The following is a 22,238-nucleotide window of genomic DNA, read 5'->3' as shown; positions in this document are numbered from 1 at the left end:
TTTGGCTCCAATAAGGATTAATTATATCTTAGTTGGGATCAAGAAGAAGGTACTGTTTTACTATTACAGAGGAAAATTCGATTAAAATGGAGTCTATGGGAGATGGCCATCCCGCAATTCGGAACTTGCTGATATTATATTGTCAGGGGATAGCGACATGGCATTTCCAAAATAGCACAATCAATTCAATAGCCAGACCTCAGTTTACCGAGGATTGTGGGTAAAGTAGTCAAAAAAAATTACAACTTTTACTGCAGTACATGTCCCAGGAGTCATAATGTCGCACATAGAGGACAGATGGCCATTCGATCTCCCTTTGGCACTTAAATGGCACCTCTTAGGGATAAAGATGCACTGTTGATACTACTATTTTAGTGTCAGGGAATGTGACATGGCCCCGTCCAAAATAGTGCAATGTTATATAAAGACACTAACCAAACCTTGGTTTACAGAGGATTATGGGTAAAGTAGTCAATACAGCAGCTCCCAACAAAGAAGAAAAACAATTAGAAACTTAAAAAACATGTCATTTGGACTGGGCATAGTGCACATTACCAAAAAGAAGTGAATGGTAGCTCCAGGGAGGGGTAAGAAGAGAAATCAAAACAGCAGAAAATGAGTAGAAAGGATAGAAACAAAAGAAAACAAGTTTACACAGGTACAATCCAGAAGATACAATTCTTCAGGCTTAGCAGGAATTGTTTCATGCCTTGGCCATTATATCTAGGATAATGGAGGCCTTTGTGTAATGGCCAAATAAGGTTTATCTCTGTAGGCTCAAATACTTGAGTAATTACCCCTGTCAGGTTTAACCCTTAGCAACTGAAACGTCAAATGCATTTTCAATTTTACAGTTTAGAAAATGTTGTTCAAATGATTATCTACAGAATTGTTGTTGATTGTAGAAGCTGGGCTGCATTCACTGTCTGTTTCTGTAAGCTGTGATGTGCAGTCCCTGCATTGTAAAGTCGCTAAATAATAGAAAATGTTTCTGTTACTGTAATTGGTGTGTTTTCTGCTTGGCTTAAAACTACATTTAATTATAGATTCATTCTCATTTAGAAAAGCTGGCCTAAATAACAGAATTAGTACAAATTGTACACACTGCCTGTCACAGGAGGAGTGTTTTTGTTGTAGTGAAATACATTTTATCAATATGGAATCTCTAATGCTATAGGAGTATTTTAATTTATTCATGCATTCATGTATTTGACTTTTTTTTTTCCTCACAGGAACCTTACTGGATAGTTTTACATGACCGAATTGTTAGCATCCTTAACAGCCCTAGCTTGACATCAGAGACAGAATGGGTTGGTTATCCTTTCCAGCTTTTTGATTTTACAGCTTGTCACAAGGCTTACTCTGAAATGAGCTGTAGTTACACTCTTGCTTTGGCCCATGCAGTGTGGCATCATTCAAGCATCGGACAACTGTCACTCATCCCAAAGTATGTATAGCAACTACAATGTATCATTTTTAGAAGTTTTATTGAAATTATTATTTCGAAAGTTACTTAACCTGATAATAAACATCAAACATTTGTGTTGGATTGCTATGATCATCACTTTTAAACAGCATAATAATTGGTACACTGTACAGACTGTATTTAATTAGTTTGGATACTGTTAAATTATTTTTTACAGATTTCTTCCTGAAGTGCTTATGCCTATTGTAAAAACGGAGTACCAGCTACTTTATGTATATCACCTTGTTGGTCCCTTTCTGCAGCGCTTCCAGCAAGAACGCACAAGATGCATGATTGAGGTAAGAAGAGAGCTTAAAAGTAGAAGCCTGACTGGCTATTCTTCTTTTTCCATTCCATGAAAGTGGATTAGTTCACAAATGTGGAGATAGGCTTGTCCGACCTGTTTAGAAGCTCTCGGTGTAAATGTATACATATGCTATTTTTCCTTTTTGCTCATTTACTTGTGGACCTTAATTATTTTGAAAATATGCCAAAAGCATACACAGAAATATTTGTCTGTTGGTTTAGGGGCAAGATTGTATTTCTGCATCACTGAGAGTGATTTTTGCCCGTGGGCAGTAACCAATGGTAAGCAATCAAAGTGCTGCATGCATTGTTCTTCCTGCAGCTGGCAGAAAAAAAAGAGAAACATTGATTGGTTACTATGGGTTTCTGCCCATGGGCTTACTTGCCCAGTGTTGATAAATGAGCCTTACTTAGACACTAGACTATTGAATAAATGGTCTGGTGATACCATTTTTTCCAGTCCAATGACAGTGAGTGATTTTAATACAGGTTTCGGACCCATTATCCAGAAAATTTGAATTATGGAAAATCCATCTCCCATAGACTCCATTTTAATCAAACAATTAACATTTTTAAAAATGATTTCTTTTTTCTCTGTAATATTAAAAAAGTACCTTGTGCTTGATCCCAACTATAATTAATTCTTATTTGAGCCAAAACAATCCTATTGTGTTTAATTACTGTTTAAATAATATTCTTAGTAGACTTAATGTAGGCGATCTGAATTACATAAAGAATTATATAAAGACCCCTTATCCAGAAAGCCCTAGGTCCCGAGCGTTCTGGATAACGGTTCCAATATTTGTATATATAATATATTAATCATGTGCAATCTCTTACAACTTACTTACAACAAATCTCTGCATGGCTTGTACATGTGTTTCCAGCGTCACTGCCGACAAATTACGGGAAGGCCATCTCGCATAGACTCCATTTTAAGCAAATAATTAAAATTTAAGATTATTTACATTTTCTCTGTAATAAAACAGTGCCTTGTACTTGATTTCAACTAAGATATAATTAATCCTTATTGGTGGCAAAGCAAAAATATTGGGTTGGTTCTGTTTTTAAAGTGGAATTTTCCCGCTTCTAGTGTAGAGGGCACAATTGCAATGCAGCCCTTCCTCGCCCCTGAATAATTGCATGGGGGGGAGCATATCAGGTAGACTGTCACAGGACACCATTGAGGGCATTTGGTCTGTTCTCTCAGTATATTAAGGGAAGCACATTTGCCTTTTGCTACTAATGTTTCACAGGAATATAATTAACGGCAAGGCAAGTAACATTGATTGATTGATTTCCCATCTGGCTGGAGAATGGCACATATGACATGCTTTAATACCTAATAAGTATTTTTCAATACCAGTTTGCTTCATTTCATGTTATTCTTTTATAAAGAAAGGATTACATCTTTGCAGAGGAAACAAAATTACAATCTCTGTATTTACAATTACTATTTACTATTTGTCATAGATTGGAGTAGCATTCTATGAAATGCTATTGAATGTGGATCAGTGCAGTGCTCACCTGAACTTCATGGATCCAATCTGTGATTTCCTGTACCATATGAAGTATATGTTTACTGGGGACAGTATAAAGGACCAGGTAAGTGATAAGCCGTTCTTGCTATTTAAAGGAATACTGTCATGGGAAATCATGTTTTGTTTTTTTTTTTTAAAACACGTTGGTTTAATAGAGCTCCTCCACCAGAATCTGAAATCTGAATCATGAAATCTGTTTTTTAAAAACTCAAACAAATTTTTTTTGTATTTAATTTTGAAATTTCACATGGGGCTAGCCACATTCTTCATTTCTCAGGGTTCCACAGCCATGTGACTTGTGCTCTGAAATTTTCGGTCACACGTTACTGCTGCCCTGCAAGTTGGATTGATATCACCCCCCTCTCAACAGCTGATCAGCAGAACAATGGGAAGATAGCAAGAAAGCAGCTCCCTGTAGATATAAGAATAGCACTCAATAGTAAGAAATCCAAGTCTGGATTGTGACTCTTCCAGTTACAGGAGTAGGAGAAATAATAGGTTATCTGAAAGCAGTTCTAATGTGTAGCTCTGGCTCCTTCTGAAAGCCCAGACTCCAGCACAAGGCAGATGGCTGCCTACACACCAATATTACAACTAAGAAAAAATACATTTGTTGGTTCAAGAACAACATTTTAAATGATAGAGTGAATTATTTGATATGTAAACCGTGTAATTTAGAAATAAAAAGTATACCGTAAAAATCATGACAGTATCCCTTTAAGTGGTGACAGAGCTGTGTTGGATATCTTTTTGGTGGCTTTTTGAAAGGGAAATTAAAAACTAAATCAGTAACCGATTATTTGAGTCTGGCAACTTTGGGCTAGTGTGGAAAGAGCTGAAAGTGATAAGACCCTATTACTCTATTGGTATGTGATATATACATCTGTTATAGTAATGTTTGTATAAGTTAATTGGGTTGTTTTTTGTTTTTATTTGTATAGAAAATGTATGTGTTTATGTAAAAAAACTTTATTGGCAGAGCTGTTATTTTTACTCAGTTAATATAATATTAAGGATAAATGAAGGAAATGTTTTAAATTATTTGTACATTTGAAATTAAGCTTTTATTTTTTTTTCAAATTTAGGTAGAAAAGATAATCTGTAATCTAAGACCTGCTTTAAAGCTCCGACTACGCCACATAACTCACATTAGCACAGAGTCAGCCGCTCCACCTCCACCACCCATGAATAGTGGCTCTCCAGCTCCACAGCCGAGCCAGGTGCCAGTGAGCGTTCCTCTGACAGTTACTCAGTGAAAACATTGAATGCAGACTTCTAATTGTCCAGTGAACAGACCACACTTTTGAATAGATTGAACTCTACCTTCTGGATGGTTATACATTTTTTGTAAACTAGATGAATCCGCAATTTTTTTATCCTTCTCAGACTGGATTATTTTTACATTTCCGCTGAATGTATATGGATAAGCGAATCGGTGTCTGAATACTTGAGAGAGCAACATCTAATGGGAATACATATATTATTTAATTGCAAAAATAGGAGCATTTGTGTGTTGTCATTGAATATGGCATGGCTTGAAAAGTGCAAAGGAGACAAGCACCATCTTGGCATGGAACAGTGTTTAAAAGTTGTCCTTCACTCTCTTTCTGTAAAACTTTGACAACTATGTTGTTTGTCCTCCTTCCAGGGGAGGAAAGTTTAGCATGACTTGGCAGTTTTTTTTTTTTACAAAGCAGATTCTATAACAAAGCTTTTGAAAATCCTCGCATTTTCTCTCTTTTGTACATGGTTGATCTCTTCTTATGATCTAAATGTTTGCATATGATGGCTGTACCATTAGTGAACATTTTTTTTTTTCTAATAAAACAGGCAAAAATGTTGATTTAGTGTGTCCCAAAGGTTTTTTGCTTCAGTATGAATGTGTTATAGATGGGGTGAAATGTGCACAAACTGCATTGCATTTGTGTCAATGGGAATATATATACAATAGGAGGGCATGGGTGGCTTCTAGTATTTCTTTGGCAGCTAAAAACACTGACAAACTCCCTCATGAGCAATTAGACAGAATAAGCTAGTACAGTAAAGGATCTATATATTTATAGTGAATAATATACAAAAAGAATATTAAAAGAATAGTAGAAGTTACATCACTAAAAGTTGATTATAACCGATAACATCACCAAGCACCATTTGAAAGGATATAATTTACAGGATATTCATGGCTTTTGTGTGCATTATACAGTGAGAGGCAGTGGGAACTTAAGTTACCTAAAGGCTGGAGATGGTTTCAACATTTTACAGAAAAAAATAAACTCTGGAATAGTTTGCATTGTTAAAAAAAATGCTCCACCTAGTGGTAGATATGAGTAGCACTCAAGGAAGAAAAAGAGGGTTAAAATCCAAGCCATAAGAGGATTCCTCCAGATAACAATGAGTAGGTGCAACAATAGCTTATCTGAAAGCAGTTACATTATGCAGTACTGGCTCTTTCAGAAAGCAAAAGATCAGTCACTTGACCTGAGAAAGCTGCATGCACACCAATATTCACAACTAAACTAAAATACATTTGTTGGTTGAAGAATAAAATTGTAAATGGTAGAATGAATTATTTGCTATGTAAACAGTGTACTTTAGTAATTGAAGCTACACCATAAAAATCATGACAGAACCTATATTCCTATATACAACTATATCCTATATACACCCCTATATATTTAACAAGAGCACAATAAATAGTACTTATTTTCACAGATTTGTTGTTTTTTTTCCTTTACTACCTCTCCCATAGAAAAATTAATTTAAACAAATAATGATCTCTGTATTTAATTTAAAACTCTAATGAAAATAAGCATAAGCAGAATGATTTAATCTTATTGATGCAGTTCGGCTCTGTGATAAAATGAATGGTGTTAAAACACAGAAAAGAGCATGGGATCTTTGAGTAACTCCATTTTGCTAGCAGGATCTCCGTAATGGAGAAGGATCTAGGGTTTTTTGTTATCTAATTCCAGGCAGTGTCATTCTGTGGCTACAAAAGCAAATAAAGTGCTTTCTTGTATAAAAAAGGGCATTGACTCAAGGGATGAGAACATAATTTTGCCCCTTTATAGTTTCCTGGTAAGGCCTCACCTTGAGTATGCGGTGCAGTTTTGGGCTCCAGTCCTTAAGAAGGATATTAATGAGCTGGAGAGAGTGCAGAGACTGCAACTAAACTGGTTAAGGGGATAGAAGATTTAAGCTATGAGGTTAGACTGTCGAGGTTGGGGTTGTTTTCTCAGGAAAAGAGGTGCTTGCGAGGGGACATGATTACTCTGTACAAGTACATTAGAGGGGATTATAGGCAGATGGGGGATGTTCTTTTTTTCCCATAAAAACGATCAACGCACCAGAGGTCACCCCTTTAGATTAGAGGAACGGAGCTTCCATTTGAAGCAGCGTAGGTGGTTTTTCATGGTGAGGGCAGTGAGGTTGTGGAATGTCCTTAGAGATGTGGTAATGGCAGATTCTGTTCATGCTTTTAAGAGGGGCCTGGATAAGTTTTTGAACAATCAGAATATCCAAGGCTATTGTGATACTAATATCTACAGTTAGTATTAGTGGTTGTATATATAGTTTATGTATGTGAGTGTATAGATTGGTAAGTATAGGTTGTGTGTGCTGGGTTTACTTGGATGGGTTGAACTTGATGGACTCTGGTCTTTTTTCAGGCAGGAGGGCAAGCCTGACCTGGTTACAATTATTTTAATTCCCCGAATCAGTCGTGCTGGCTGATACATTATATAGCTTTAAGAAGGGGCTGGATGGATTCTTAGCAAGTGAGGGAATACAGGGTTATGGGAGATAGCTCTTAGTACAGGTTGATCCAGGGACTGGTCCAATTGCCATCTTGGAGTCAGGAAGGAATTTTTTCCCCTCTGCGGCAAATTAGAGAGGCTTCAGATGGGGTTTTTTGCCTTCCTCTGGATCAAGTAGAAGTTAGGCAGGTTATATATAGTTATTATGGTTGAACGTGATGGACGTATGTCTTTTTTTCAACCCAACTTACTATGTTACTATGATCCCTGTAACACTAAATTAAATTCTGTCTTGCCAGCACACTTAAATATATGGGAACTGCCATTTCTGCTTGCCTGCTGCTGAGCGCTTCTGTTCTGCGCATTCTTTCCTCCATTTGTAGCTGGGGGGGGGAGGAGGAGGAGGAGGGGGGGCAGATAAGGGAGCCTTTTAGTGAAAAATGTATCGTAGTCCTTGGGGACAGAGGATTTCAGCTTACAAAGTGGCCAATGAGGGAGGCACTTCAGGTTTACAGTGAATGGTGGAATGTGGTGCTGCTCGTGGCTCCCTGATTGTCCAATTTGCACAGTGACGTCTTCTGCACCAAAGAACCTGCTGATCCAGGGAATTTTTGGGGTTTTTTGCCACACGGGACGGCAAACGGGAACAATTGCCACGGGGACAGCAGTTCTGAAACAGAGTAGATCCCCGTCAAATGAGGACGAATGGTAACCATAATCTTTAGAGGCACAAATCCTGCTAAAACGTTGTGGTCACCTTGGGCTGTACAGAAGCCCAAAACATAATGTACAACATTTCTGCCCTACATCTTTAGTTAAACTTTAGTTCTCCTTTAAACATGATAACATGGTATTGGCAGGTGATGAGACGGATTGTGTTGTGTCTCTGGGAAAACACCAATTTACAATTGTAGGAAAGCAGACTTGCCACTCCATTAAAGGAAACACATACTCCCTTATCTGTATGTGTTTAATAAATAGGGCTTGAGCTGAACATACTTTTTACCTATTGTTTTAATCACAAAAAATCTATGCTTTTGTTATTTCATAAGCTAAACAGGGCATTAAACCTACTCCATGTTTGGTCCTTGCGAGGTAGATAGATTACTAGATCTTTGATAATCCCCCTGCATAATGGACTTTTGCTTAGCATGTAGACTAATAATCTAATTATCTACCTCAAAATTTGAAGTAACTTTAATTCCCCTGTTTAGATAAAGAAGAAACATTCTATTTTAAAGTGTTTTAGCAAATGCCCTGTTTATTAAATTCTGCACCTTGTACAGAGCTCAGCATCAGCCTACCAGCCCTCCCTAACTCCAGAAATTACAGGATGAGAAGTGTGGGGTACCTTTCAGACTCACCCTCTTAAACAGATTGGGTGGAGTATCACTAAAACTTTTACGGTGGCCAGACATAAACATGTCTTTGCTTCATACTTTTATCTATTCCTCCTTGTCATCCAGTAACTGGTGCTTGGGTTTTGTCCAGCAAATGTGACAAAATTGAGCAAATATTTGGTCTTTAATTGCCATTAACACATGTGTGGGTCTGAGAGTTTATGGTTACAGGGATTTTCATTCCACTGATGCATATAATCTCAGTCTACCTATATTCAGCAGGTCCCTGCAAATGATTAAGAATGAACTATGTGGTTGGTGTTGCTATGCAGAGGATATAAATTTTGAAATACATTTCCAACATACATTTTTTATTACAAATATAGAAGTTATACAGCTACTGAGTAAATTATACATTCCTCAGGAGTCACATTTCAGTTAGTTGTATGACTACGCCATTGCAAAATACTACTTGTTGAATAATTAAAGCAGAGATAATAGTAAGAATGCAATGATATTATAGGAGATTTAATCAAAAACCATCTTCAAATGAACAAAAACTAGTCAGAGCATACAGTATGTCTATTTAAGTGTATGTGTAGTATCTAAGGCTAATGGCAAATTGGAAAAGCTGTCTGGCTGCCTTCCACCCCCTGTATGCATGTGAACTAATAGGCACAGGGTCTGCCTGGCAGTGTACACAGGACAAATTGTGGTGCATACTTTAGCATTTTACCATTCCACAGCAGAATTTGACCTGTGTGTGAACTAACTGTCAGTGCAAATACATAAGACATACTGAAGGGATTATGTACCAGTGGATAAAGCATGGATACATCGATAAATAATTGATTGACATCTGTAATGAATACTGTAGGTTATTATGATCCTTACAGTCTTCCTGTTGCATGTGTTTTTATATAGGGGTTAGAATTTGGTCTGTAAGCAACAGGTAGAAGCTAACTGGTTCTAGAAACAGAATCCAGTGAATCCATAGCTTAGAGTGAGTGGTTCTTGGAACTCAAAAAATATTTCTTATAACTGAACCTTATTTTTCAGGCTGTTAATCAAACTAGTGGATGGTTTCTATGGTAACTGTGAATCTAGATTCCGAACTGCAGAGCAAAGAGTTGAATATTTCAAAAACAGATAGATAGAAAGATAATTTTCAAATGTATTAGTATTCCAACAATCATATAATAAGTTAATTTTAAGGTGTACATTCCCTTTAAATCACACGTAATACAATAACTTGTTTTAAAGGTGTGAACTGCATTTTTTTAAAAAATGTGGGACTAGTAAAATCCCTTTAGTACATAATTTGTCCACTTGCTATATACAAAATATTAGAATTATATAATATCTGGAAGTGTCATTGTTGATGTATGATATCCTTCACGAGCTTTTCCGAAGCATGACAAAGTCATGTCAAGCGCAGTGTTAACTGTGAGCTCAACATCTCGCTTTGTTTCTCCGCGTGATGGGTTTACTTCCATTATATCCACTGCCGAAAGCAATCCTAAGATATAAAAGTATTGTAAAATTACTATAGTTTCAACAATGATGTACATTATCAACTGTAGGGAAGGCACCCGTGGGGGTGGGGGTGGGGCAGGGGTGTCCAGCCTGAAGGCAACAGTTTGACAACATTTTCTATAATGTAAGAGGTCAAAAGAAAGATTAGGTATTAGGTTATTGGGTATTGGGGGTTGCATTTATTCTCATTAAATGTATGTACAGTAATTGTAATTCAAATAATTATTATTTTATTTATTCTTATGTATTCTAATACATGAGCTTTGAGGTTTAAAAATGAGGCTTGAGTCTTTACATACTTTAAATATGATTTCATAGGGTGGAATCCTACCACTGAACTATTGATATTAATAGACTATTTTTCTTTTAGAAACAATTACTGCTTAAGATAAAAGGAATCACTGTGTTTATGGTCTTACAAAGCAACTAGTGCCTGAGACCATAGATGACTTTATGGGCAGTACTGCTAGTACTGCTGCTTATTCTTCTGTCACAAATGACATCATTCTGATCAGTGATTTAGTGCCATTATTATCTCATGTATCCTACCTCTTCCTCAGTGTCAGTCAAAGAACAGTGTATAAAAATTATTAAAGTAATGCATCCCATGCAAATTCATTTACCTGTCCTACAGAGTTTTTCTGTGATGTACATGCCTTCCCTGTAAGTCAGCCCTCCAGGGACAGCAGTTCCAGTAGCTGGGGCAATACTTGGGTCCAGACCATCAATGTCGAAACTTAAATGAATGGGTCTCTTCTGCCTTTATTAAAATATAAAAAAAGTAATATTAATGCTGCAAATTGTGCACGTTTGATTATCTGTACAAGCTTTAAAGGGTATGGTCACCATAAACTATTAGTATGCCTCAAACAGTAGTAGTCTAAAATCCCAGGTTAGACACCGACAGAAAAGAGGCAGCCTGTTTGTGATACATTCACTTCTAAACCAGTGCTCAGTAACCGTTTCTAATGAGATAGGTTGAGCCAAGTCACACTGCTGCTTTACCATTCATTTGGAACACAAACATTCTAGCTAAGAAAATACACTACTTTTACTTAAAGGGATACCTGTCATGATTTTTATGGCATACTTTTTATTTCTAAATTACACTGTTTACATAGCAAACAATCCTATATATTTAAGTAAAGGAGTTCCCCATCACCTTTCCATACAACAGAATAATACATTAATAGCACCGACAGGGGTCATTACAATAATAAACTGCAGTTACATTAAGGATTAAATACTTTGGATGTGATTTATCAATGTTTGAATTCAAATTTTTTTCCACAATTCATATTTCTTTGCTCTAAAACTCCCAATATTCGAATTATAGTTCAAAAACTAAGAATATATATAATGTTTGATAAATCCCATAACTGAAATGTAAAACTTCGGCAGGTAAAATTTTTTTAGTTTATGTATAAGTCAATAGGAGTTGTCCTAGGCAAAATGAAAACCATTTTTTTAATTCAAAATTTTCTTTTTGTTTCTAAACTCACAAATTCAAGTTTTTTTTATTTGATCAAGTTTGTAATATTCAGATTTTTTAATAAATAAGCAAAGATTTGAGCTTTTTAAATTTATTTGAAGTAGGGATGCACCGAATGTAGGACTCAGTTCAAGATTCAGGCAAGATTCTGCCTTTATCAGCAGAATTTGGATCCTGGTGAATCTATGTGCCTGGCCGAACCATATCTCAGTCCTTAAAATCATGTGACTTTTTGTCACATTAACATGGGAATTTTTCACCGTGAGCTTAGTGCAGTTGTCTTTACTACCTCCATGCCCTAATTTGCACATGCAAATTAGGTTTTGTTGCAATATTCAACCACATGTTTTACAAAGTATTCGGGGTTTAGACAAATCCCCAAATAAAATGAAGTTAAAAAAAAAACACTAAAATTCACAAACACAAAAATTGATAAATATGCCTATAAGTGTTAGAGACAACAAGAAGGAGGTCCCTGGCCCTGGCTTACAATCTAAGTGGCTGGGTAAATAACACGCACAAATAGGAGGATAGTAACTGCTGTAGGTTACAGTGTACAATATAAGTGCCAGAACTAGGTCAGGTGCTATGTGAGTGCTCTTTGAGTTTATTTCTGAAAAGACTGAGGAAGCATACTCTCCAGAGGAGTTATATCTATACTGTTAACATACATGATATAGCATTCCTATTCCCCCCCCCCCCCCATTGCACCTTTTGGACCTTCTATTTATTCCTTCTATATATATTTTTTAGCTTATACAGTTATTTGTTTCTTTCTTACTTACTTTCCAACCAAATATTCAATTGTCTCTTCCATTACTTTGTCTATTTTAAGATAATCCACTTCAGACATTGAATAGTATTTTATGCCAAGTGTCTTCAGAATGTAACTATAAAATAAATGAGGAAATTGATATAAAAATGATTAGATAATTCATGATTTCAGGTGTATTAATATGAAATGTTACTCTTATGAATTTACCTATATATCAAAACTGAGATGCATTTTTTCAGTATTAGATGAGTATAAAAAAAAAAACATGAAATACCTAGGTAACTTGCATTTTTATAAGTTTTCATTTAAAGCATGTTGAACAAATATTTATCTCATGTGTCTAATAAAACTAAGTCCTAATTCTTGGAGTAACTAGTCAGTCAAATGTTAGTGGAATAAGCCAAATCCCCCCACTGCAATCCTGTGGGTTATTAAGCCCTGATCCTGACAAAATTTAGGGGTTTAGTTCTTAGCCCCCATGCAAAAGTGCAAGAGCACTAAGAGGCAAAAGTGTGTACCCCTTTAGTGCTCATCCAAGGAGCACTTCTACCCCGGGGGAATGATTGCACTATGCACCTCGTGCCAGATAAAAAATGGAGCACAGGAACCTGCAGCAATTCTGCAATAGAGGAAGGTCACTTTGCCTTGGCAGTCATATAAGGCCCCTTGAGAGTTTTGTTGGTTAGATTACGTGACTAATAAATATATTCCAAGGAATGTTCATTGAACAATCTTTTTGGCAATGATTATTATTAGATCGAAAGCTGTTCCACTACAGCTAGCCTTGAACTGATGACAATACCTTCTGTATGTTCTATATGTTCTACAGAAAAATAACTCTAGCTTTCATATGATTGTAGGACCCCCAAATCTACCCAGGATTAGCCAATGTGCCATGGGACACTTCCAAAGATAAAGCAACCAAGTAACGGGTGCCAATCTATTTAAAATATGACCAGATATAAATAGTTGGGGCCATCATATTGTGTTTACTTTGATGTGGGTATGGTATCCTAGCAATTTTAAAGGCATAAACTATGTTTTAATTAGCCTTGGTGTCTTCTCACAACCTATGCCCTTGAATTTCAAACTGAATCACTCCCACTGACTATATATTTCAGTTTTGCATTGTTAGTAAAGCCACAGTTTTTGCAATATGTGGAAATAAACTTACTGCTCTCCTGGGTCTACATCTCTTAAACCAATGTATACAATGTCTTTGGCACTGAGGCATGGTTTCACCCACTCAAATCCTGGAACATCAGGCATCTAAGGGGAGAATAAGAGAGCCAAGTAGATTAAACACAACTAATTAGATTAGTAACAATTAAAAATCAGGCAAAAACATAGCTTTCATTCCAAATATCTTATTGGTTGCTACGCTTATTGGTTACTGCACCTGGGCAAACTGAGTGCCTTTTATTACATATGGGGGTTAATGTCTAAATGCAGACTGGGGCATTTATAAATCTCCAATCAAATGGATTTGCCTCTTTACAAAGCACAGTCCATTTGTGCATAAAATTGCAGCTTTTTAGGCAAAATTTCATTTGAGACTATAAGGATTGATTTGGGATGTTTGCATTATTACATTTTAATTGCAGGCTGATGAAAACAATACATTATTTTAGACTTATTTCATGTGTACAATTGTACAGCCATGGTACCCAATATTTAGAAAGATCTGGTGTTTTCCAGATAAGGGGTCTTCCTGAAATTTGGATCTCGATACCTTAAGTCTACTAAAAAATAATGGTGACAATAATTAAACCAAATAGGTTTTGCCTCCAATAGGATTAATAACATCTTAGTCGTGATCAAGTACAAGGTACTGTTTTATTATTACAGAGAAAAATAAATCAAGTTGAATTATTTGATTCAAATTGAGTCTATGGGAGATGGCCTTTCTGTAGTTTGGAACTTTCTGGATAACAGTATTCTGAATAATGGATTTCATACCTGTACTGACATAACAATACTTGTGCAAATGCTTTTTTGGTGATTTACTTTACCTTGCTTTTGAGTTCTTTCATTAAAAAGGATAATGGCTGTCCATGAAGGTTGCCACTGGGTGATGTGGATGGAGTGTTAATATCTGCATGGGCATCCACCCAAACAACACAAAGATCACGGTGAACTGCTGCATGACCAGCGATTGTTCCCACTGCCAAGCTGTGCAAATAGATATGGAAAACATTAGTACATAAAATCATTAACAACATTAACATTCCTGAAAGTTTGTATTATTTTATAGTTTCTAAAAAGTTTACCCAATTTCAATTGTCTAGCAACATCACATGTGTGCTAAATATATGTATTAGTTATTTGTTGTTTTTGTATGTTTACTTAATACACCGGTTTATTGGGCAAGGCTAAGGGAAATGTTGGAGTTTTCTTCTTCTTAGCTCCAGTCAGTATATAAGTACCCACAGTCATTGACTGGCCAGACTTACAGCTCAGAGCAAACTACTCCAATAGGAAGAGGAATTGATTTATTAAAATGATACAGACGATGGGGAGATGGTCAGCCTGGTCTAAAACATATGTTATATTGTACAGCTAAAAACCTGGGTCACATGATGAAGCTAAGCAACTAAGAAATACATTTAAAATACAAATTGCTTTATATAGAATGACCACAGTACAGATGTGTGTGTCAAAGTTTTAGGATCCTATGAAGACTAAATATAAATAAGAAATAATCATGATAATAGATGAGGCTTATTTTCCGTCCAGTGGAAATCATTTGCAGGGAAATAGATAATTGCAGTTATATGCAATAAAAAAAGACATTCAAAGTTTAGGATTTTTTACTTACAAACATTTAAATGTTATAAATCACATTTTAATGTTGGATAAATATGTTTGATCCTTTAAGTTTGTCTATACATTAGTCATTTAATATTTGTTATATTTGCACCAGACTTAAATAGATTTAAAACAAAAACAACTTCTTAACATACTTTTGGTTTTCAGTTTGTAGGCTGGGCATTTTGTTTGACTAATGCTTTACTCATCCCTTATTTACAAAAGATTTTTAGAGTCGAATCATTCATCCTGTGGGTGCTAAAGATAGGAGTGGCGTTGTATAGCTGGTATTATTCACAGGCTGAAATAACAGGGAAATCTGGATTAAGTCCTGTTTCTCTTTTTAAAAAGACATTAAACTGTTCCCAGCCTCTAAGGTTCCATAAAACAAATAAAACTAAAAGATTTATGGGTTACTAATTGCTTAACAGGAATGAAACTGTATTCTAGCAATAAACAGGCTTGCTCAGAGACCTTTATTTATCAAGAGATGGAATAGAGGTTCTCCGCTGATACTGTCTATAAACATAACATTTTAGATCTCCCCTGCAAATAGTTTAAAATGGACGGAATGAATAGCGCATAATATCACAGTTCATTAAGGTACTGCATCAGTATGTGTTCCTGCACTTTCACATGGTTTCCAAAGCAGGTTGTGTCAACTGGGGCAATAGACAACCCAGAATGTACAACCCAGAAGTGACTCAACCCATCTCTGATATGCATCAAAATACAAGTACATTTGCATTCATTTTGACACAACTGTGTCAGAAATTATGGGGAAAAACTGACCACATTATGAGTAAAAAAAATATGGATCATAGAATTTGTTTTATTTTTGAATGCTAGCCCTGTATGAGATTTTAAGGGGCATACTACTTCATCATATGAACTTTCACTCTAGCAAACTCTTTTGCTTTTGATAAATATGCCTCTATGTATTAACTGGAAGTCTTTCCCTAAGCCAAAAACTGGTTCTTTCAAACAACCTTGAAAAAGACTGCAGGCTTCAGGGAAGGTGGCTTTCTATTTGGGACAATGGACTACCAAAGAGGGGAGAGCCAGTCACATCTACTCCTCCCTGTTAGTTGCCATATCATCTTGAAGAGTGCACAATATCTTTGTTGTTTATCAACCAGTTGTAAATTACAAAAATAGATGTTTAATGCAAACAATAATAATGCATAGAGGTTTGAAAAAGAAGGCTATGATTTGTTAACAGTGGAATTAATTAAGAAATAGCCATAAATCACCACTGTGCCCTTATTTAAAAGTAAAAGTAAAAGGCTCATTGTCTCCATATCATTACAGCTTGTCTTTGCAATTAGGCAGGTGGTCCAGGACATAGTCCTGTAAATAAGGAAAAGTATTTTTGCATTCTCATTTTGTTTTAAATACAATTACAGCAGAAGAACTGAAAGGACCTTAAATACATAAAGTTGATGCTTTAGTGGAGGATTAATGTTTCATTTGGTGTTGGAATGTTTCCCCATTTCCCTTGTGCTGGAACTATGTGCAATAGATAGATAAACAAATAGATATGTCCTTGGTATTGTATCCAGTTTTAACATATTCTGACAGAACTTTCTGAACTACTTTCCACAAACTAAGCATGCTTTAATGCAGGGATCCCTAACCTTTTAGACCCGTGAGACACATTCAAATGAAAAAAGGAGTTGGGGAGCAACACAAGCATGAAGAAAGTTCCTGGGGTGCCAAATAAGAGCTGTAATTGGCTATTTGGTAGCCCCTATGTGGACTGGCAGGCCATAGAAGGTTTTGTTTGGCTTTACACTGGGTTTTATGCAACCAAAACTTGCTTCCAAGTCAGAAATTCAAAAATGAGCACCTGCTTTGAGGCCACTGGGAACAACATCCAAGGGGTTTGGGAACAACATGTTGCTCAAAAGCCACTGGTTGGGGATCACTGCTTTAAAGCCATCAAGTTTTATTTGCAGAAACAACCAACCCAGGACATAATTCTTGTTTGTGCCCAACTCTTTAATTCATCTTTGTATTGTTCTATCAGCTGCACACTTCGGGGTGTATTTATTAACACCATTAAATTTTACACCTTAAATCTAACTGCTGATTGGTTGCTCTGGGCAACATCACCAGTGATGTTTATCTCCAGTGTTAATAAATACTCCTCTCAGAATGATAACTGCAGTGCCCTGGGCACTAATTGTGTACAACTGACTGAAGGCATAAAAATGTAACTGTTATTCAGAAGATACAGTTATAGCAGGAATTAATAACAAGGGTACAATATTCAGATGGGGTGAAACAGAGAACGGGGCAGCTTAGTCTTACACTAAGGGGTATATTTATCATGCTGTGTAAAAAGTGGAGTAAAACATTACGGGTGATGTTGCTCATAGCAGCCAATCAGATGCTTTGCTTTGGTTTTCTAACTGTTGAAATCTAATGGTTGCCCTGGGCAACATCACCGGTAATGCTTCACTCCTCTTTTTACACAGCATGCTAAATATACCCCTAAGGGTGTCTTTTGAGCAAAAGCAAAATGTAAACTTGCGCAGTTTTCATTTTGGCCAGCTAAAGAACAAGACCCTTTGTATTTGGCGCAAAAAGGTGTTGTAGTTTGGCTGTAAACCATTAAAAAAGCTGACAGAGCTGATTTAGGGCTCTGGTACACGGGGAGATTAGTCGCCCGCGGCGATTTCGGGAAATCGCCGAAAAAGCCTCGCGAGTCTTTTTCGGCGATTTGCGCGAAATCGCGCCGCCGCGTCTGCCATCCCGCCGGCGACTTACATGTTCGCCGGTGGGATGGCAGGGGGAAGGAAACTCGGGGAGATTAGTCGCCCGCGAGCAGGGAGTTTTGCCGCGGGCGACTAATCTCCCCGTGTGCCAGAGCCCTAAGTGAAGTTGCCATGTCTCTGTTACACAAAACAATGTTATTTTATGTACCTGTGATCTCCCCCAATGACTAAGCATGTCCTGTCAGCTTTTTTTACCGCCGTAACAGCATTGGCCAATTTCTCTGTGGCTTTCCCAACTGTGCGTGGGTTTTTCACATTGTTAAATGTTATGTCGTTAGGCACATCGGGAAAATCCAGATCACCATAATCTCGAACGTCATTGCCTGTGAATAAGAAAAAAAAATATACTGAATTGCAATAAATGTTCTCAAAATACATTATTATATTCAAGTCAAGGCTAGAATAAAATTATTCCCAAAATATTCAGGTGATTCCCAAATCTCTGAAAACATTGCTTAATGCTTAATGTTTACTATAACGTAGTAAAAGTATGTCAAAATGACTATAGATACACAGTTTTGGGCATCAGCCTTGATAAATAAAATACAAATGTCATTATACTGACGTTTACGTGTACTATCTATGGCAAACTGCAGGAATCTTGACTCATGATTTCCATTTCCATTCATCTAGAGTTGTTCCCCAGCATCTATTATTCATAGTTTATTATATTATAGTATCTTTTTTGTCAAAATAATTTCCTTATGAGTTTTATATGCCACTTCAGGGTGTTATTTGTTATAGAAGTACAGGGCGCACACATGCAAGGGAGCAAAAAAGCAATGCTATCATGCAAAGGCTTACCAAGTTCTCTTAATTTCTCAATTACCCCAGCATCTCTTAAATATTTCGGCCCTTCTTCCACTCCTCTTCTTGGCTAACAAAAAAATAAAGAGAAAGAAGAAATATTTTTACTGTTGAAAGTATTTTTTTTTTTAATAATTTGACACTAAGGGGCACATTTACTAATCCACGAACGTCCGAAAAGCGCCCGAATGCGTTTTTTTCGTAATGATTGGTACTTTGCGACTTTTTCGCGAATTGTCACGACTTTTTCGAGCTCTCAATACGAAAGTTGCGACAATTCGCGAAAGTCGTAATGGCTATGAAAAAGTCGCGACAATTCACGAAAGTCATAATGGCAATGAAAAAGTCGCGACAATTCACGGAAAAGTCGTAACGGCGATGAAAAAATGGCAAAAAATGTGAAAAAGTCGCAAAATGTTCGGTTTCCAATCCGAATTTTTCTCATTCGGATTCGTGGATTAGTAAATCAGCCCCTAAGGGGTAGATTTATCAGTGTGAAATTAGAGCTCAGGAAAATTCCCCCAATCTTTAATTATTCCTATGGGATTTTTAGAGGTGTATTTATCAAATGGGAAACTCTAACTTTTACCCACTGATAACTACACCTCTAAAAATCCCATAGAAATGACTAGAGTCTTGGAAATATTACTGTGGTGAACTCCAATTTCACACTTTCCCCTTAGGGGCAGATTTAGTAACATGCAGACTCTCAGTCAATCTTGTTTCTCACTCTAGGGTCAGTGACCCTGACAATCTGACAGCATTTCTAACTGCAGGCTGGAATGAAACGATTAGGAATGTTAATAAATTAAATACCAAACTATACTAAAAATGAAAAAAGATAAGATATTTTTATATGCATGTATATTTTTATTTATAAGGATCTGTTTATATATGAAGTACTTTATTAAATGCAGTTTGCAATCAGTGAAGCCTAGCAAATTGATTACCCTTGTTTATGGGAAGTCTACTGTAGTTATGCAGATTTCTCAGAATGTAATATTATGATTCACATTATTTAAAGCAGTTGCGCAGTCACTGTTAGACATTACTAAGTCTTACAACATTACTTCTGCATCACAATATAAAGCACAGATGAATGGCACGTTTGCATCATTGCACATCCCGTTGAACTGTCTGCACTGACCACAGACATTGATTTCCTTTGTAAATACACTTTTTTTAAAATCAAAACAGAACTTTTTTTATGACAAACTATTTGCTAAAGGGATTGTGTTTTAAATTGCATTGCGCATACAAGCAAAGCACATACTTTTGCATTCTTTCCCATTGCAGGAGTTTCAGGAATAACCGGTTTCTTCCCTTTCCCCTTTTTATGTAAAAATTGGATTGAAAAAAAAGGATTTAAAAGGTAAATCTTTAGTTCTGGTTGCTTCTGCAAAGTGTACAGCTCACAATATCTCTCTGCTAGTTGATCTGGCAAATGAGAGATGAGAGAGTTTTCTTCTGCTGGAGCTTTAAATCTGCCCTTCCCTGTAGCATATTACTGGTGAAAAGACAACTTGTGTAGTTGTAGTATTTTCAGCAAAAATTAGCAACCTTCTAACTAACACAATGTTACTGTATGTTGGCAATGGCATGCTATAGACAAGGCCGCTTGAGACTAAGGATTTATTGTTTTTTGTTGCTACTGTACAAAATATGTTTTTATTAGTGAGTTATACATCTCAGATTCACAGTCATTTGACTCACAGTCATTTGAATGCGAACACAAACTGTCTTTTTACATTTGATTTTGCTTTATTTGATATTGCATCAGCATAAAATGAGCATATTAAATGTTTAACTTAACAGATATTAATCAGATAATTAGAGTTACAACATTCTGTAATTTATTCAATCAAGTATGCAATTTGCCTTATGTATTTACATTGTAAGAGCAGCCTGTGCAGTAGCTACTACAGTAACATGCTGGTTTGTTTATATCAGCAGAACTGTGGAAGCTCAGGGATCTGCTGATCAGAAATGCAGTATTACTAGACTTTGTTTTTAAGTGATAAGTACAGGTATGGGATGGGTTATCCAGAATGCTTGGGACCTGGAGTTTTCCCGAATAAAAGGGTCTTTCCTTAATTTGGATCTCCATACCTTAAGTCTAATAAGAACCTTAAACCCAGTAGGATTGTTTTGCCTTCAATAAGAATTAATTGTATCTTAGTTTGGATCAAGTACAAGGTACTGTTTTATTACAGAGAAAAAGGAAATCATTTTTTAAAATTTAAATTATTTGCTTAAAATGGAGTCTGTGGGAGATGGCCTTCCCATAATTTGAACTTTCTGGATAACGGATTTCCAGATAACGGATTCCATAGCTGTACTTTTATTCAGTATCACAGTTTGTGAAATGTGATAGCTTAATTCCAATAAGTTGTAGCAGGGTTTTAGCAACATTTAACACATATCCTGCCAGTGTCAGACAAACTTGAGCTTTGCTAAAGAAATGTTTATTATCCTGGGCTATAGGTACTGTATGTAACAACTGTAAAACTCCAAATCAGGGAACTTAGAAAACGTTCTTAATGTCAGCACAATGTACTTTCTAAAAACTGAAGTTTGGAAACAAAAAAAACAAAAAAAAAAAAGCTGATGAAAGTCAGTTGAAAAAACATTTTCATTACATTGGAAAATTCTGCAGGTGGAATTCTAGAGATTTAATACACTCAAGAAAGATATAAAGTAAAAATATAAAGAAAAATGTACATCCAGAGATCAGAGAGAAAAGACAAGGTACAATAAGTAAAATATATATATCTCACCTGTCCCTTTGAGAAGGGGGCTCCAATGACTCCCACTGAGGTCTTTGCTTGGCTACTCATTGTAAGCAGCTTCCCAAGTCAGAAATTGATGTCTAACAGTTGAAACCTCCTTTTTGTAGTCTACTACTGTGTGTCAGCATGAGGCAAAGAGGTGTAACCTCTCCACCCAGCAGCACATATTATGCAAGTTCCAGACGTGTGTTTGTCTCATGTCATTGCATAAAAACAGGGTTTCAAGAAATATTGTCATTCATTTACTCGACCACTGGTGTCTATTGCTCAACTGAAAAAAAAAATGCTTAAGTATGTATTTTATGTGTGAATGAATTATTCAAAATAACATACTGTTTTATAATAAAAAAATAGGCAGTGTTGTGCCTTTTATTCTCTCTTGGGCAGTGTCCTATATCACTAGCCATTGATGCTCACTTATATGTAGTACAGTACATACTGACCATAGTACAAATAAGATTGCTCTTTTCAGAGAAATATAGTGTTTTACGCTCTACTGGCAGAGGGTTGAGTCAGTGTTTGTATGTAACAATTACAGATTTGAGTGAGATAATGAGAACTACTGACCCACTGCTATTTCCCAAATATACATGTTCCTTATAGGGAGTATACACATTACCTCCTTTATAATCAAGGGCTTTGAAGGTGGCCATACACGTTCAGATTTGAGTCTTCTTTCAACGAACGTTCGGATATCGATTGCACGTTTTAAAGGGGGACCTGTCACCCTAAGAAATAATTCCAAATTGTTTTCTATTGTGTTTTTCACCTACACTGTAGAACTTATTTTAATCTTATTTTCTTCAGACTTGGAATTCACAATTGCAGCAAGCAGGCAGGCACA

General features: G+C 36.3%; 2 protein-coding genes across 3 annotated transcripts in view; one reads left to right on the top strand and one right to left on the bottom strand.

Moving 5' to 3' along the window:
* The window catches only part of med23 (mediator complex subunit 23), a 48,805-nt gene extending 43,650 nt beyond the window's left edge, over positions 1–5,155 (top strand). For both annotated transcript variants that reach the window (XM_002936308.5, XM_002936307.5), the window contains 4 exons: positions 1,233–1,447; positions 1,644–1,764; positions 3,245–3,376; positions 4,398–5,155. In XM_002936308.5, the coding sequence (XP_002936354.2) occupies positions 1,233–1,447; positions 1,644–1,764; positions 3,245–3,376; positions 4,398–4,568 (639 nt within the window). In that variant the 3' untranslated portion in view covers positions 4,569–5,155. The remainder of the gene's footprint in view (positions 1–1,232; positions 1,448–1,643; positions 1,765–3,244; positions 3,377–4,397) is intronic.
* Positions 5,156–8,761: 3,606 nt separating this feature from the next.
* arg1 (arginase 1) lies at positions 8,762–21,455 on the bottom strand. Its single transcript, NM_001006713.1, has 8 exons — positions 21,383–21,455; positions 18,603–18,675; positions 17,947–18,121; positions 14,223–14,382; positions 13,385–13,479; positions 12,221–12,325; positions 10,567–10,703; positions 8,762–9,926 (listed from the first exon to the last, which is right to left on the bottom strand). The coding sequence occupies exons 1-8, from the start codon at positions 21,440–21,442 to the stop codon at positions 9,760–9,762; spliced, it is 972 nt and encodes a 323-aa protein (NP_001006714.1). The 5' UTR covers positions 21,443–21,455; the 3' UTR covers positions 8,762–9,759.
* Positions 21,456–22,238: the final 783 nt, after the last annotated feature.

Source organism: Xenopus tropicalis, chromosome 5, assembly GCF_000004195.4.
Source record: "Xenopus tropicalis strain Nigerian chromosome 5, UCB_Xtro_10.0, whole genome shotgun sequence".
In the NCBI taxonomy this organism is placed as follows: domain Eukaryota; kingdom Metazoa; phylum Chordata; class Amphibia; order Anura; family Pipidae; genus Xenopus; species Xenopus tropicalis.
The sequence above is the reverse complement of the archived record's forward strand: the minus strand, read 5'-3'. Positions and strand labels throughout refer to the sequence as shown.

Bases quoted from the DNA above. Each gene is read 5' to 3' on its own strand.
- arg1 (NM_001006713.1), bottom strand. From the start codon at position 21,442: ATGAGTAGCCAAGCAAAGACCTCAGTGGGAGTCATTGGAGCCCCCTTC. The intron at 18,676-21,382 runs GTGAGATATATA...TTTTTTTGTTAG, and splicing joins CCCCCTTCTCAAAGGGACAG to CCAAGAAGAGGAGTGGAAGA. The intron at 10,704-12,220 runs GTAAGTAAGAAA...ATTTTAATAAAG, and splicing joins ATTGAATATTTGGTTGGAAA to GCAGAAGAGACCCATTCATT.